This window comes from Camelus bactrianus, chromosome 4, assembly GCF_048773025.1.
Source record: "Camelus bactrianus isolate YW-2024 breed Bactrian camel chromosome 4, ASM4877302v1, whole genome shotgun sequence".
Lineage (NCBI taxonomy): Eukaryota > Metazoa > Chordata > Mammalia > Artiodactyla > Camelidae > Camelus > Camelus bactrianus.
The window spans coordinates 70,803,789-70,820,688 of record NC_133542.1 but is presented as its reverse complement, the minus strand read 5'-3'; the positions used below and the strand labels follow the sequence as shown (position 1 = coordinate 70,820,688).

Genomic DNA, 16,900 nt, shown 5'->3' with positions numbered 1-16,900 from the left:
CCGGGGCCCTGACCTCCGCCCCTGCCCCCAGGTCACCCCAGCAAGCGGGAGCCCGTGGTGGCGGTGGCTGCCCCGGCCTCCTCGGAGAGCAGTAGCACCAACCACAGCATCGGGAGCACCCAGAGCACCCCCTGCTCCACCAGCAGCATGGCGTAGAGCCCAGCCTGGAGCCCTGGGGGCCACCCAGCCAGCCCTCGCCCAGCAGGAGAGACTGAGCAGCCAACAGCTGGGAACCACTGGCCATGAACTTACCCAGGGACCCCAACCCCTCCACTCAACCAAGGATGGACCATGCCCTCTGCATCCACCCCTCCTGCCTCCCTCTCAGAGGTCTGCTGCCAGCGAGGGCACCAGCTTGGAACATCTTGGGGTCCCCCCACCCCATCCCACAGAAACTTCAAACCCAGTGGGCCTGGGGTACGGCTGCCCAGGACCACGGAGAGACAGACCATTGCCCTATATGTCCACCTTGTTGTAGAAACCCAAGTCCCTGTAATTTTAACCTGGATCCAGCCCTCAGTGAACTGGGCTGGGCAGGAGTTGAGAACTCCAAAACCAGACTCAGCCCAGCCCACCCAAGCCAACAGCGCCTCCTCCATGGGAACAGAAGAGAGCCAGCCCAGAGCCACCTGGACCTGCTCCCAGCAGCCTCCACATCTGGACTAGCACAACTCTGACGGAGAAAACAGAAGCCCAGGGGCATCCAGCCTGGGAGTGGGAGAGCCTAGCTCCTCCCTGCAACTGCCACACAGATACCCCCCCTCCCCCAACCCCAGGCAGCCAGGCTGCCTGTCCTGGGCCCACCCCTGTATACTCACCATCAATAAATCAGACGATGAAACCAGTGCTGAACTGGGAGAAGGGGAGAGGGCACCTAAACTAGGGTGGGGGTGGTGACAGTTCTGGGTTCAAATGGACCTGCCACTTATTGGCTGTGTGACTGTGGGCAGGTCCCATGGCTTCTTTAAGCCAGCCACAGTTCCTTCATCTGGAAAATGGGTATGAGAATTCTTGATCATAAGGTCTCTGCGAGAAGGTCTGCAAAGCAGTGCCTGGCGTGTGGGCAACGGACATCAGTCTGGTCTTCTCATTTCAGACAGGCTACCAGAGACTCAGAGAGGGTGGGCCACTTGTCCCAGGCCACACAGCCCAGGCTCCTACATAATCCAGGTTCCTGTACCAGCTATAGTCCCCATTCCCCTATAGTCTGCTGAAGGAGCCGGAGGTCAAGAGTCGCTCAAACATTAAGCCAGTGCTTTTTTAAAAAAAGGTAAAGGCTTTAATTCAGTCCAGCCACTCTCTGCCCCTAGGGCACCCCAGGCAGGGATCCTTTCCTTTCCCAGAAGGCCATCGGGAGGAAGAAATCGATCTTCCAGCAGCCAGGACCCCAGGCCTGGAAGGCAGCTCACACAGTGAGCTGGGACTGAGGCAGGAAGCAGGCAGGGTGGAATGGGAGATGGGCTGGATGTCAGCGGAATAACTAGGAAGGAGAGGCTAAGGGCACCCTAGGCTTGGAGACAGAGGATGTCTGATCTCAGCTTCCTGCCCCTAGACCTCTATTTTGCTGCCCAGAGCCCAAGTCCCTGGACCAGTCTAGATCGACTCGGTAAGGCAGAAAAGGCACGTATTTTAGGGGTTCATGAAGAGACGCAGGGCAGGTGTGGAAGGACCCCACCTCCAACCCCACTGCCTTGGCTACTGGGACAGGGAGGGCTCCAGCAGCTTCAGGACACCGCCTACCAGGTGCAGGCTGCCTGTGACCAGCACGTGGATGGCAGCAGCCTCTTGGAGGATGATGGCCCCGCTGCTGGCCACAGGGTGAGCGAGGAGGCCCCTTGGGGGACTGGGTAGCTGAAAGACAGGGTCCCGGCCTTGACTGATCCACTGCAAGGCGTGGGAGATGCAGCTGAAGACGAGGGAGCTGGTGCTGTGGGGTGGGTGGGGCACCACCAGCAGGGATGCGGGCCCACCAGGCTCCGGGGTAGGGGTGCTCCAGAGGTCTGGGCTGGCCTGCTCCTCACGCAGGCGGCTCCAGTGCTGCTGATGTGTGAGGCAGCGGAGCAGCACCTGGTCCAGTGTCACTGTGAAGTTCTGCTGGTCTGTGGGGTCCAGGGATGGGCACATCAGCAAGATGGATGGGGGGCAGGCAGGGGAGGCATGCTGTGGGCACTTGCTTAATGCCAGCCTCTTTATGCAACATTGGTCCTCACAGTGGGTGCCTTGAGGAAATTGAGGCTCAGAAAGTTCAGTGGCTTGCCCACTGTCACGAAATGGGTGAGAAACAGGGCCAGGAAGTTTAGCTTCAAAGCTGGGGCTTCTGCCCACCAAGCACATCTTACCACCCTAGCCTCAATGCCTTCATCTATAAAATGGACAGGGTCCATCACCAGGTAGGCATAAATATTTCTACAAATGCAGATTCCTGGACTATCCCTAGATAGTCTGGGACCTGCAGATCTGCATTTTTTAGATTATTTCAAAAAAAAACTTATAACATGACCCACACAAAAAATACATTTTACAATGGCAACCCTGTACTCACATATGTATACACATACATCTGGAACAGAATTGTCATAAAATAGTACCACCCTTACTTTGTGCAAGACACTCTGATACTCTCTTTTCTATTCCATTTTATTTAAAATTAGAAATGCTGGTTGAGATCCACTAAACTGATCTCAAGAACCATCACTGGGTTGTAATCTGCATTTTGGAAAATGGTTCCCCCAATAATCTTTTTTAGTACTATAGTCACATGCAAAATTCAAAATGTACAAAGGAGTATTTATTTATACAGTAAAACAAATCTAGCTCCTATCAAGATCTCCAGTTCAAGAGTCCCCACTGTCACCAACAGAGCAGTCCACCTCAGGACCCTCTGCCCCCCGTCCACCCCAGGGATCATGCCTGTCACCTCTCACCTGCGTTGTCCATGGATGACATCTCTGTCAGGTTAGGGCAGAAAACGGCATAGTCAAACTGGCAGGGCTAGAAGGCCAAGGGGAGAAGCTCGGTGTCAGAGCTCTGAGAGAATGCCCTGCATCCTGACTTCCAAACAGCAGCCCTGAGTCCACATACATGTCCCCATCTCTGGAGATGCCCCCTATAAACCCAGCCATGGCACTTCAGTGCCCTGCCCACCAATCATCTACTTCGATATACCCTGCCTGGCCTGTGGCCTGGGCGACACAGCCCAGGATAGATGAAGAAAAAGAGGCTGGGGGTCGGGGTAGAAGGGCTTTTGCTTAAGGTGACCCAGCTACTGACTACAAATGAGAGGTCTTGGATATGAAGAACAGCCTCAGCATCCTGGTCTGTGAAATGGGGAAATGGTCCATAAGAACTACTTTAGCCCTGACATCCTAGGACAGCCTCAGTTTCCCTGGGCAGAGAAGGGCCCCTGTATGCTTATAGCCCAGTTACTCCTTAAACCAAACTTAAGAAGCAGGTATCCTAGTAGCATCCTTGTTTTATAGAGGGGCAAACTGAGGCTCAGAAAAATGCCATCTCTTGTCCAGGGTCATAGGCTAATGGCTGAAGGGCCCTGATAAGCGAGTCCAGAGCCTGCACCTTATACCACTACGTGGTCCTCTCTGTAACCCTGGGCTTGAGTGTGACCATGGAGGAAAATGAGGCCAACGACCTGTGACTTGACTTCCCTGTGCCCAATGCTTTTACATTTAATCCTCAGTACAATTCAGGGGAGGGGAGAAATCAGTCCTGTTCTACAGTTGAGGAAACAGAGGCTGAGGGATGAAGGCCCCGGAGTCAAAGCTGCAACTAGGGCTGGCCTGCCTGCCGCCCATCCTCCAGCCAGCCCCTCACCTGCAGCAGCTTCAGCAGGGCGGCGGAATCGCGGTCCCCAGTGGAGTTGAAGAGCAAGACACGAACCTCAGACCCGCTACTAGAGGGGTGAGGAGTGAGGTAGGGGAGGGTCAGGGCGGCGCCTCCGACTCCTCCGCGGGCCCCGCCCCATCCTTCCTCCAGAAACTTCCTCTCCTCCACCAACTGTCCCTGTCCTGACCCCGTCCCTGCGTCCCGCCTCATCCTCCCCTAAGGTCCTTCCTACTAGCCTAGTCGCGTCGCCCGGCCCCGGAGCCATCCTTCTCCCAAGGTCCCGTCCCTCTCTGCCGGCCGAGTCCCGCCCCCGCCTCCGGGTTCCGCCCCACCCTAGTCCGAGGTCCCGCCCCTCCCCTAGACCCCGCGCCGGACCCGCCTCTGCCCGCAGCTCACCTGCCCGGCCTCTCTCGCCGGTGCAGCGCCTGGCGGAACCAGCGCACGCAGGCCTGCATGCTGCCGGTGGTGTGCGCGCCGTCCAGGTACCAAGTCAGGGGCCCGCGCCGCAGCAGCTGCGTCCGGCCCAGCCATTCCGTGTCCCGAAGCCCTGGGGGAGAGGGGCAAGGCAGCCCTTCAGCGGCAGCCGCGAGGCAGGCCTCTTAAATCCTCTCCCGCCCCAAATTCTCCACATTGCACACACCACCCGCCCGCAGAGCCCCCGCTGCTGGAAGGCTGACCACTCTGAGCGAGTGGATCAGCCCAGGAGCCTCTTACTGGGCACCAGTCATTGGGATCAATTCTCTGGCCGTTTCATCTGGTGGAATATTCCAGGCAGCCCTGAGAGGGGACTACTATCATATATTAGTTCCATGTGACAGGTGGAGTACCCTAAACTCAGAGATTACATCACAAAGCAAGTGAGTCTGGGGACTGGGATGGAATCTACCAGGCTCCAGACTGTGTCAGGGCTCTGACCCCAGGCCTGGCACACAGTGAGCACGCTGGAACCAGTTGCTGAAGGGTTTTAACAGACACGAGGATATACTACGTCTGAAAGCTTTGGGAGGAAGCAAGAAGCCTGGCAACAGCACCGTTCTCAAGAACCTCACAGTCTTATGATGACAATGAAAAGGATGATAGTTTTGGCTGCTACCACTGGCTGGGCATTTTATCCCATACCTGCCAGGCTCTGGGCTCAGTCCCTTAGTCATGTCACCTCACAGTGGGTCCTGTCATTATCTCATTTGGCAGGTGGGGAAACAGCCTCAGAGAGAGTTCATGAACTCGAAGTCAAGGGAAGCTTACTGACTTCAAAGTCTTTGCTCTTAAGGCACGGTCTTGAATTGCCCCCCACCTCTCAAACAGGAAACCAAAAGAAACATCTGAAGGGGTCTGGCTGGGCAGGAAGGTCCAACTCACCATGCCGCATGTGGGATGTGGGCTGGAACACGGGTGCCAGGGGCAGCTGCCCCAGGAGGCTTGGCCTAGACACCTTCAGTTCCCCAATACCTGCTGGGAGGGTAGGGGGAAGAGAGAGCTGAGTGAGGGCCGACAGAGGCAAGCTCTATGTGTCCGCTGCCCACCCTCTCACCTACCCACTTACCCTGGTGGTCCTTTCGCTGCAGCCAGCAGCGGGCCAGCTGCAAGGCCAAGGTGGCATTGGACTGCTGGTGCTCTCCCTCCAGGCCCAGGGTCAGTGGTGGCCCCCCTTCCTCCAGGGCTTCCAGTGGGGGGCACAGGTAGAGGGGACACTGCAGAGGAGACAGTGGTCAGGGGAGCTGCTGCCACCTCTTTGGCCAGCAGACCCCCCCTGATGCCATCAGCCTTTCCATCTTTCCTCATGGACCAGAACCCACCAAGCCTTTTTCCTAGAAATGAGATGTGCTCCAGCTGGATGAGCACAGATGAGCAAACTGAGGCCTGAAAAGATAAAGTGCCTCCCCAGCTGTTCTAATCACACTTACGGAGATCTGCTGAGCGCGGTCCCTCAGCACTGCCAGGGGGCCATCAGGCTGGAGCACGGTGAAAGCGGGGACACCACACTGTGAAGGACAGGGAGAGTGAGCCAGGGGCTGCCCAGGGTCCTCCACCTTCCATCTCTAGCCCCCACATCCCTGGGTTTGGGTGGCCTACTCAGCCTCCCTGCATGGAACCTTGGGAACCCCTCAATGGGGAGACTAAGACCAGAGAGGGGGCTCAACTTGCTCTAGTCTCATGCAGAGCCACGACAAGACACCAGACCCCGCTGATGCCCAAGATCTGGTCCTGAATCAGGATATAAATGACCCTGCCTCTCCCCCACTTTCCTGAGCCTCGAGGGCCAGGCTCAAGCCATTCATGTACCTCCCCTCCCCAGAGCTGCCTGGTCACCTTAAAGATGCCCCCTTTCTGCCATGCAATCTTCTCCATCGTTTCCCCCAAAAGGCCAGTGTGGTCGATACCAAGAGAGGAGACCCCACACACCACGGGCTTCCTGTGGAAGACAAAAGGGCCATGATGCCCCTGTCCCAGGCCACCTGGGCTCCTGGCCACCATCTGTCTCCTCACCTGATGATGTTGGTGCAGTCGTAAGCCCCACCAATGCCCACTTCCATCACTGCCAGGTCCACCTGCAGAGGATCAGAGGGCATGGCAGGGGGCACAGGGGCTGAGATTCCCCTCCCCAAGGCCTCCTACACAGAGTTCTGGGAGTGGGCACACACACCTTCTCTTGGAGGAAGACATGGAAGGCCATGAGCGTGAGGAAGCGGAAGTAGCCAGGCATGGAGACACAGCTGCTGTCGCCCTGTGGACAGGATCACATCAGAACCCAGGGCCCCTATGGCCTCTACTCTGGGGGAGATTGTATCCTGGGATGTGCAGCGCCCTCTGGGTCTATCCACCCACTCCAGGCCCCCTACCCTGCCCTCCCAGCAGCCCTCTGGCATGGGCACCTTGGTCTCCTCCAGCCGGTTGTAGAGGCGCCAAAAGTGCTTGGTGAAGAGCTCGGGGCTTATGGGCTGCCCATTAATGCGGATCCGCTCACGCACCTGCACCAGGTGGGGAGAGCTGCCAAGAGATCTAGGGTCATCAGGACTCCCTTCCCAAGATCCCCAGGCCTTCACCCTCCCTGCAGTTTCAGAAAACAAATCTGACCACATCGCTGCCCTACTGAAAACCCATCTGCAGCTTCCCCTTGCTGTCCAGAGAGTTCTATTTCCTCATCTCAGCCTCCTAGGCCTCAGCAGGCTGATGCCAGTAGCCTCTGTGCTTCACCTCCCCCACATCCCTTGGTAGGTCCCTGTGTCCCAGCCCCTCTGGGCTATTTTTAGTTCCTCCAGCCCCCTACCTCTTTCTATGTCTAGGCCTTTGCACCTGCCCACTTTACAGGTCTCAGCTAAGACAGTTCCACCTCCAGAAAGGAGAAGAAAGGACCCCTCCCTACCAGGCTGGCCAGGCATGCTCTCTAGACCCCAAAAGCCCCCATGCTTTCCCCATCTCACACCGATCAGTCATTCTGCAAACATCAGCCCCCATAATGTCTGTCTTGCAGCCCTTGAGGGCAAGGCCCTATCTGCTGTGGTCAAGCTGCAACCCTGGACTGGCCCAAATGGGCCCAAGTTGAAGGCTGAAAATCATTTTAGAAGAGGAATTGTTGGCTTATATTTGAATCTTCAAAGACCCTCTTGTATTATGAGAGGGGGTCCATTTCTCTATTTTGAACAAAGAACTGTTTAGGAAAACATGTGGGCCTGAAATGACCCCAGTCAGCTGGATTCAGAGGCTTACTGAAGTCATTTGATGGAACTGGTAAAATAAAAGGAGGCAAAAGTCTTGAATGCCCCAAGCCCCAAAACTAAATCCTGAGCAATTACCATCATGTTAATCCCACTGCTTTACCAGTGACAGGCTCGAGAGGCGTGCACAGCTCAGGGGAAAGGGACCCATGTCTACTCCCCACCCCCAATCCTCTGGAGTGAGTTTAGATGCCTGAGTGCAACTAAGAGGGGCACTGCCTCGAGGGCAAAGCAGCAGCTAAGCCTGGCAGAGCGGAAGGGCTCCCTTCTGCTGCCCACTCTGGAGGCCTTAACACGAGCGTCATAAACTACCCTTATCATTTAAGCTCTTACTAGCCAGGTTTTCTTTGCAAAGATGCCATAAGTGAGAAATATTTCTATGTGATTTAAAAATTGTATAAGGAATTTAAGTTCATAAAAGGATCTCTGACTATTCCAGCAGTGTATTTTGTTTATACATTCAAGTTGCTGTCCTCTCTGCCCAATTTTTTTCCCTTATGAAAATTAAGGACTGCCATAAACTTGGGCAATATAGTATGAGCTAACTGAGTGTTTGTTGAATGAATAAACACTGGGCAGAGAGGTATGCTCCTGAGCTCCTGGGGGTGACCCTGACCCTGAGGTGCTGGCTGGTTCCACAGCCCTTCAGAGAGCTCGGAGACACCACATCCCTCTATATCTCAGTACCTAAAGAATCCCGTCTTCAGGCCGTAGTTTCGGAGAATACGTTCAGTGAAGGCACAGGTGGAACCCTAGAGAGAAAAGGTCTTGTCTGGGCAGGCCCCACCCCACCACCCCAGCCAAGCGGACACCCTACCCCTGGGCCCTGTGGCTCACCTTCCCCTTAGTCCCAGTGATGTGGATGATGTTCAGTTGGTCCAAGTCCTCCACCTGGGATAGATGGACAAGGTCCCTGCCTCAGCCACAGGACTCACAGACAGACAGGAGTCGGGGATGGTCACAGGCCCTCCCCACCTTACCTGCAGCCCACTCCGTGCCAAGTACAGCTCCATGGCTTCCAGTTGTGTCTGGGGATCACCCCGCTGTCGCTTCACCTGCTCCAGGTAGTTGGCATTGGTCTGCAGGGTGTTGAGTGTGCGCACGGCATCCTGGCAACCAGTCCCCAGGTAGCAGGTTAAGGCTCATCAGGGGTCCAAAGGGACAGGGGCACCCAGTGTATCAGTGGCCAGGCCAGGATACCAGGCCTGCCATGCCAGTCCTGTTGCCCAAGCCTAGAGGTTAGGCACCACTGAGAAAGAAGTGCCATCTTTCCAGCTCTGGCAAAAATGGGAGCCTGGGGCCATTTAGCCCCACCCAGGGAGTGCCAGGCAAACAGGTAGAATGACTAACAGGATTCAGGCTCCCAGGCCTGCACCCCTTGGGCCTTTGTCCTGATTCCCTTCAATGGTGTCCACCATTATATTGGGCTCCTCCAGGGGCAGGGCCAGAACCACAGAAGGCTGGGGTCTTAGAACTGAAAGAATTCCTGGAGGCTTCCATGCCGAATCCTGAGGATTGGGGTTCTACCTTCTGACCCAGAGAAGAGCTGCTTGAAGCAACCAGATGGGGAAGAGGAGTCCAGAGGGAGGAAGGGTGTGCCTGTAGTCGCCCGGCCAAGAAAGCAGATAGATATATAGCTTCAGGATAGTCTGCACTGGGGAGTGAAAGTGGGTGTGCTGTTTATTTCCCCTCAGGCCTTAAACTGCTGGCTGGAGGCCCCACTCTTGTCAAACTGGTGCCACCTGCCTGGCCAGCATCAGGTTCTGATCTCGGTCAACTGGCCCCTGCCACAGAGTCAGGCAGAAAAGTCTTCTGTTTTCCAGATTCTTGCCCCACCCACCACTGCTCTTGGGTCCTGCCTGCCCCCCAATTCCAAGAACTTGGATCTGCAATTCTTAAATCCTGGAGACTCCAACCCCAGATCTATATTCCTGGGTCTCTCAAGTCTGAACTCCTGAATCCCTTTCCCCTCTCCGCTCCAACTGCTGGTTCTGCGTCCAGAACCTCAGTTCAACCACTGGACCCCTTGGTCCTATCACCGGGCGTCCCTTCCCACTCTCTAAAGAGGGACACTTCAGTCTCAGAATTCCCAGATCCCGCAGACCAGGCCCAATTTCCTGGTGCCTGTCTGTCCCCACCTCCAGTCTCCAGGATGTTCGCGCCGTGGAGTTCCTCAGTCCTAGGCTCCTGGCCGCACCCCCTCCCTCCCCAGCTGGCGGAGGCCGGATGCTAAATGACTCAGGCCCGGCTCACGTGTCATCGCACAACCTGCCGCCGGCGAGCTGGATACCTGATACTCCATGCCGGGCTCCTGTGGCGCGGGCCACGCGCTCAACCCTCGCCTCGCTGCGACCCCAGTGGTTGCACCACGCGGAGAAACCGCTGCCAGGAAGAGAGCGGTGCGCAGGTGGCAGCGTGCCCGCGACATAGTAACGGCACAGGCGGCCGAAGCCTAGGCCCGGACCGACGAAGCCACGCCCCCTAGGTCGGCCCGCCCTTGCCGCGCCCCCTGTCCCCACCAATCAGAGCCGCCCATGGAGACCGCCGACACCAATAACAATCTGCGGGACGCCATCTTTGTGAGGGGCAGGTCCCGGGGCGGGCCGGAGGGCTCTGCCCATGTTTGTGAGGGGCACGCTCCGGGGGTGTCCTCTGCCTTAGAGAAACACGCACTCCTATAGTCATCACCCTCCCAAGGACCCGGCCTCACCCCCCAAAATAGCCAGTCCCAGTCAGCAACCCTGCACCAGGCCAGAAGCAGCTCCGAGCCAGGATAGAATGACAGCTGGCAGACACCTTCAGGAGGTCACTGAATCCCGGCCCGGAAATGTCCCAATTCAACACAGACCGCAGGCTATAGGTATGCGGCCTCTGCCGTCACCAATCTGATAGCCCGATTGCGGGGCAATAGAACAAAAACCAGGTACCTGCGCTACCGGGGCCCCTAACCTTTCCTGGGCAGCCTGAGAAAGCTTCCTGGAAGAGGCTACATTCTAGCCTCATGAGGCCTGGGTATGGAAGGCAGTCAGCGAGGAGGTGGCGGGGTGAGGTCTTCAGGCAAAGGTAGGGAATGATGTGTGAAAACCAAAATACTGGAGAGAGAGATCTATGCAACTGAGGGAACTACAGTTACGCCTGATTGGGCCTAGTCACCTGGGAGTCACAGGATGCTAGACGCAGTAGGACCTTGTAGCCTCATAAGAAATTGAATTACATTTAGATGACACTAAAATGGTTCTAAGGAGGGATGACAAGATCAGATTTGCACTTTGAAAGATTTGCTGTTTGGAAAATGGATTGGAGAGCCACCCAGGGAGGGGACAGTAATCTGTCCTTCCTGTGGGTGGAGGACTCCTATTTGTCCTGGAGTTTTCAGAAGTTTTTCTGTGACCTTCTTCTCCTCAACTGCTAGTATGGAGATTTCCCTTTTTACAGCTGAGGTCCAGAAAAGCTGAGGTGTGTTTGGGTAGGGGTGGAAGGGTTGATGCAAACACCACTCTAAAGAAATTCTCACAGATAAAAGGTGATCCCTTGAGGGGAGGATATAGCTCAATGGTTGAGAGTGTGCTTAGCATGCACAGCATACACAAGGTCCTGGGTTCAATCCCTAGTGCTTCCATTAAAAATAAATTAATTAATCCAATTACCTAGCCCCCCCCCCCAATTTTTTTAAGTTAAGAAAAAAAAGGAGATCCTTAACAACTGATGGGATTTTAGTATGTCCCTCCCTCTTTCCTGCAGGCATTGAGGATAAATATTTATCAGAGATTGTTTGATTTTGAAATAAACAAATGTGTTGGGAAGATGCCATCATTGGCTAGACTTCTGCTCCTCACATCACTGGGGGGGTGCCCCCACCCCTGTCCCATGGGAGATAGAGAGGTCCTTTTCTTTTAGTTTCCTTCTTTTTTTTTTTTTTTTTGAATCACTGAAACTTTCTCTATACCTATACATGTAAATAATTTAATAACTGCATTAAAATGATCGTAAAGAGGCTTTAAATGTTTTTATTTTGCTTAACCCTCTCCCTTTCCCCACCCCCACCCTCCTTTGATAATTCTTATTGACAGCCAAGTATGTGCCCCACACTTTTCTATGATTGTGAAATCACAGACACACCTAGACATCCAAAGGGCCTTGTTGATGCAGATTTTTTCTGTATCTTAACTTTCTTACTCAACAATAAGCTTATAGGGATCCCTCTAAGACATTTACTTAGTAAACCGTTAAATAGTGCCTTTCTGGGCCAGGAGCTATTCTAAATGCTTTCTACATAGTTGATCATTTAATCATCAAAATCCTATAAAACAGGTACTGGTATTATCATCCTTGCTTCAGAGGTAAGGAAACAGAGGCACAAAGTAAGAAAGGCATATGCCCAAGTCACAAAATCAACATTTGAACTCCGATTTCTTATTGGAAAATCCCAATTGCCTCCATTCCTGAATCTTAAATGATTTCTTTCCCTTTGCCCTGAGCAAAGCAGCCCCATCAGTTCCCCCACTCTGGTCTGATACAGGCCTTCCCTGCAATGGGGTGGACTTACATCCCAGTTGTGTGGGAAATTATAAGTGGTGACTGGGGCTTTGGCAAAGTCATCCAGGGGCTTTGGGCAGGTCACCTGTCCCCAGGACCTCTGCTTCCTCCATGACCAAGGACAATTTTCATAGCCCGTGATGCCAGGAAATGTAACGGGGTAGGGAGTAGAATAGATTTATCTTTTCTTCCTTATTTAAACGTTTTCTTTTTATTTTGTTTTTAACTTCTCATATTTTGGGGATGGATAATACATCATATCATTCAAATAGTCAGAGGTATAAAAAGCCACACAGTGAAAAGTCTGTCTTCCCCACCAAGTCTTAGCATCCTAATTCCCCTCCCCCAAAGCCAAGTTATGTTTCTTGTGATCTTTCCAGAGACATTTTATGCATTTGCACGTGAATATAAATCTATATTGATTTCTCTTTTATACTCAAAGATAGCAGCAGACTATATGCATCAGTCTGCATTGTACCTTCTCCACAGACTTTTATATCCTGGACCCTATTCTGGACTGTGTTGGCATCTAAGAGCTGACCCATTAACTAATTTGTTTTTTCAAAGCTGCATAGTACTCCTTGGTATGGAAGTACTGTGGTGTATTTGGCCAGTCTCCTACTGATGGACGTTTAGGTTTTCAATATTTTGCCATCACGAGCAATGCTGCAATGGGTAACATTATTTCTTCCATGTGTGAGCATGGATAAATGGATAAATTCCAAGAAGTGCAACGCTAGGTCGAAGGTGATTTGCATTTGATACTTTCATACAGATTGCCACGTTGTCCTCCTGAGGGCCAAGAGCGGTTTCCACCCTCATGCCCCTGCAGAGCAGGGGTCAGCTATTTCCTCACCAACACACACCATTAACCAACTGTGACCTTGCCAGTCACATAGGGGAAAAATGGATTCTCAAGATAGTTATCATTTGCATTTATTTGATTGTGAAGGAGGCTGAGCATTTTTTATGTTTAAAAGTCACTTGTATTTCCTTTGTAGTCCACCCATCTCCTTTGCAGCACTGCTTTTTATTTGAAAAGCCACAGATGGCTGTAGAAGGAAACAGAGAAATGCATAAAGGAGAAAATCAAAGGCACCTTCATCACACATCTGGAGAACTACTGTTGGCTTTTTGGTGCCACCACAAAGGTGTTCTCATTCTCCAGAAGTAACAAGAGAAACAAAGCCATTGTCTGGAGACCAAAGAAAAGACAAGAGCACAGGGTCCACCTGCTGGAGGCAGGTCTGCAGGCATGTGTGGAGGTTGAGTGAGGGGCTGGGATCCTGCTTTAACCCCCACACTCCCAAAGGGAATCGATGTCACCCATCCATCCACTCACTCATTCATTTGGTGAGAAAATGATTCTGTGCCAGACCTGGGCTGGATGCTGGGGACACTGGGGTCTGGGGACAGAAGACAAGGCTCTGCTCATGGAGCGCCCCATCCAGAGGGCAAGAGGATAGCAAAGAATGAATATTTGCAACCTCTGATTAGAGCCTGTAGGGGTGGGAGGCTGAGGCCCAGAGAGGGACAGAGACAGCTTGGGGTCACACAGTGAGTCAGCAAAGGTACCATGCTGGGCTTTCTGAACTCAGATCTGTTGAGTTACTGCCCCCGCTCCTGCCGCAGCATGCCAGCTGGCAAGGACTTCAGGAATCGGCCTTGGCCTCTTCCACCTCCAAGCTTAGGCTCACATTTGCCTCTGCCTGAGATACCCTTCCCCTCTGCTCTTCCTCTTTGCTTTTTTTAGGTGGGTTGCTTTTAGCTAACATGTGTTAAGCCCCTATCCTTGCACTTGGCATTGCAATCTCTTTTCATCTCACGAGAAGTGTATGAATTAGAGATTATCCCCATTTTACAGGTGGTGAAATGGAGGTTTGCAGAGGGTAAGCATCTCACCCAGGGTGGCACAGCCCATATGTGGCAAAGTCAAGATACAAACCCAAATTTACTGACTCTAAAACCTGCCCCCACACACCACCACCTGTTTGGTCAATCTCTGCTGTCAATGTGCTGTGTGACCTTGGGCAATTTGCTTTCCCTCTCTGATCTTCTCTAACTCAGTCTCCTCCTTAGTAGGGCAGGGGCTGAAATGAGCTCTGTCCCAGCTTATAATTTCTAGGGGGGTCCCCAAGGAGGACAAGCGTCTCCAATGGCCACCACACTCCAGAGAACCAGGACTGGAGAAGCCCAGCTGCCCCTTCCCTGTCCCCACCCAGGGTTCTGTGGAGACCAGGGAAGGTGCAAGCTCCTTGGCAAGTTTATGCAGAAGCCTAGCATTCAGAAGGGAGGGTCTGTTTCTGATGGCCACACCAGGGTTCTAACCCTCTGATATACATAAGGACTCCCCCACCTCTGAATATCTACTTGTATCCAGTGACCCACAAGAAAACACTTTTCTGTCATTGGGGGAAAAGAAACTTGCCTTAGACAGAATTTCATCTCCTCAGTGGGGCAGCCTCTCCTTATCCTTGTCCTGACTCTGGCTACAAAGGTGTTAATGAACTTAGTTTATTAGGAGGGCAGTGGACCTTAAAAATGGGCCTCCGTTTGACCCTGCAATTCTATGACTTCTAAAAATGATCCCGAGGAAACAAACAACTGGACCTGTGCTCAGAGCCCCACGTGCTCTGTTTATCACCCTCCATCTCGGGTGGCAGGTGACATGGCTGGTGACATGGCTAATGACCAGATGACGCCCGCCTTCCCAAAACTCTTTGTTCTCTGGGCTTCCCTGACACCTCCCTCCCTGGTGTTCCTCCTTCCTTACTGGGTGCACCTTGCTGGCTCTGCCTTTTCCCCTCCAGCATCCCCATGTCGGGAGCCAGGGCCTCCTGCCTCTCTGTCCAAGGTGGTCTCCTGCTGTACTGGCTCTGTGACGCTATCTGACTGTTAAATGTTCCTCTTTGCCAAGTTTCCAACAGCAGCATCTGGTGGCCTCGAGCATTAAAGGTATTCATTTAATCCTCACAACAGCTTTAGGACTACTTGGGTGAGGCTAAGCGACTTGTCTGGTGTCTGTGTGAACCCAGGCCTCCTCTCAGCCCGGGCTTCCCATCCCCAGCTCTAGCCGGTCTCCACCCCGAGCTGGGTTTCAAGGCTAGGAAGTGACTCTGCAGCTCCCAACTGGCGGGCATCGGCTGGCCTCCACCTGTCTCCTCGCCCCCGAGCCCTGTTTCCTCATCTGTAAAGTGGGCGTCACAGTCCTGCCCGCCTCAGAGGCCTGGAGGAGGTGGATGAGGGGGTTCTGGGCCCAGAGCACAGAGCCAGGGCGCCACTCCCGAGCGAGGTCAGAGATCCTTAACAGGCCAAGTCCTTAAATGCTCCTAACTGCAACTTCCAGGTCTATAAAATGCAGATAATCATGGTCTCTGGTCTAAAGGCCAGACAACAGTGGGCACAGGGCCCAGCAGGTAGGAAGCACTTTGATCAGTGCTGCCATTATGTTTATAATTAGTATTAAAATGGAGCTAACAGCCCTTCCTCACAGATCAGTCCTGAAAGTTAAAGCAGACAAAACCAGTCTGTAAATGGGGCCTGGCACACAGGCGGACCCTCCAGGTGGCCTCTGCCATCTCCCACGCCTGCTGCCAGGTCTCCTCTGGAGACCCCTCCTAAAGAGTTTCCCCCACCCACGATGACAGGGGGCTTCTGGGTGGAAGGGGGAGCTGTGAGGCCCGAGGCGGGGCCCTTGACCACCCCAGGCTTTCAGAACAAGGCTTGTGATGACAAGGTTTTCCCCTGGGCACCCACAAGTGTAGGGTGATTATCAAGGCTGATGGCCTTGGACCCCGAGGGAGAGTTACCCCCACTGTACAAAAGAAAGAAACCGAGGCTTAGAGAGGTGGGTCACTTGCCCAAGGTCGCTGTGTTTTCTTACCTGGAAGGAGGCGGTTTTACCCGAGACAGGACACCCAGATGGGCCCGGCTGCTCCATGGGTGCTTCCCACCAGGGCTTTGCAGCTACTGGCCAGGAGGTTGCCAGGGACCTGGCACCTTTCATCCTGGGCTTCCCGCTCCCCAACCGGATGGGGCACAAACTGACTCACAGGTGTGGGCACCTCTGCCAAGCCCGTCCTGGGCTGAGGCTGTGGACCCGGCTGGGCCAGAGAGGGGGAGGGGAGTAGGGGAGATTCTCAAGACCTCACCTTCTCCCCACCCTGATGTCCTGGGTGGGTGGGAGACCACCCAGTGTGCAGGGAGGAAGGTCTTACCTGATAGGTTTCTCTTCTCATCCTGGGATCAGCCCAGGGAACTCAGCCTCCTTGGCGGGTTTCTGAATGCAGGACTCATCAGAATCTCCCTGTGAGTTAAATAACAACCAGGCGGGGGTTAAAGGTGCACAGGCAGAATGGAGTGTGTGGGGAAGGGACACCTGGGAGACTTCCAGATCTTGAGGCTGGACTTCCTGCCCAGCGGGGCCGGCTTTATCCAGCCTCTCTTATCACAGCCCACCTCTCCTCACTGTTAAGGCCGTTTGCCCCAGCCTCTCCGGGCTGGGATCCCTTGGGAGGGGGGATAAGACACAGGGGTGCCCTTGACCTAAGTGCCCAAGCCTGCTGCTGGGAGGGCTGTGTTTCACAAATCATTTGATCAAAAAGAGGCCAGGACACAGACCCAGTCCTCTGACTGCAGGGTGATGTTGGGGGCCCATCCAAAAAGGCCTTTTCCATTTCCACAGCCTCTCCAGTCATCACCTCGACCACCAGCTAACTCACTCTAGCATTTGGGGCACTCCCAGGTGCCAGGCACTGCTCTAGGTGCCTTGGGGGTAATGCCCCAACAAGGCCCTGCCCTCTGGGAGC

The 16,900-nt window shown here is 53.8% G+C and overlaps 2 protein-coding genes across 10 annotated transcripts in view; one reads left to right on the top strand and one right to left on the bottom strand.

Annotated features, from left to right (window-relative positions):
- The window catches only part of ENG (endoglin), a 28,819-nt gene extending 27,975 nt beyond the window's left edge, over positions 1–844 (top strand). For both annotated transcript variants that reach the window (XM_045513838.2, XM_010951159.3), the window contains one exon: positions 32–844. In XM_045513838.2, the coding sequence (XP_045369794.1) occupies positions 32–156 (125 nt within the window). In that variant the 3' untranslated portion in view covers positions 157–844. The remainder of the gene's footprint in view (positions 1–31) is intronic.
- A 412-nt stretch (positions 845–1,256) lies between these two features.
- FPGS (folylpolyglutamate synthase) lies at positions 1,257–16,462 on the bottom strand. Of its 8 annotated transcripts, XM_074362285.1 has the most exons (16): positions 16,310–16,438; positions 15,976–16,195; positions 8,537–8,665; positions 8,394–8,447; positions 8,244–8,308; positions 6,714–6,828; positions 6,485–6,565; positions 6,328–6,389; positions 6,151–6,253; positions 5,745–5,822; positions 5,384–5,531; positions 5,200–5,292; positions 4,237–4,387; positions 3,829–3,907; positions 2,925–2,991; positions 1,257–2,099 (listed from the first exon to the last, which is right to left on the bottom strand). In XM_074362285.1, the coding sequence occupies exons 2-16, from the start codon at positions 16,096–16,098 to the stop codon at positions 1,696–1,698; spliced, it is 1,752 nt and encodes a 583-aa protein (XP_074218386.1). In that variant the 5' UTR covers positions 16,099–16,195; positions 16,310–16,438; the 3' UTR covers positions 1,257–1,695. The 8 variants fall into 8 exon arrangements, with proteins under 8 accessions (XP_074218386.1, XP_074218387.1, XP_074218385.1 ...); XM_074362286.1 differs by lacking the exon at positions 15,976–16,195 and having other exon boundaries at positions 16,310–16,462; XM_074362284.1 differs by lacking the exons at positions 15,976–16,195; positions 16,310–16,438 and adding an exon at positions 9,847–15,950 and having other exon boundaries at positions 3,829–3,904; positions 5,200–5,289.
- Between the last annotated feature and the right edge of the window lie 438 nt (positions 16,463–16,900).

Coding starts and splice junctions, on each gene's coding strand:
- FPGS (XM_074362281.1), bottom strand. CDS start 9,984: ATGTCGCGGGCACGCTGCCACCTGCGCACCGCTCTCTTCCTGGCAGCG. Junction 6,390..6,484: donor ATGTCTTCCTCCAAGAGAAG/GTGTGTGTGCCC, acceptor GATCCTCTGCAG/GTGGACCTGGCAGTGATGGA. Junction 4,388..5,199: donor CACATCCCACATGCGGCATG/GTGAGTTGGACC, acceptor CCTCTCCCCCAG/GGCTTCGGGACACGGAATGG.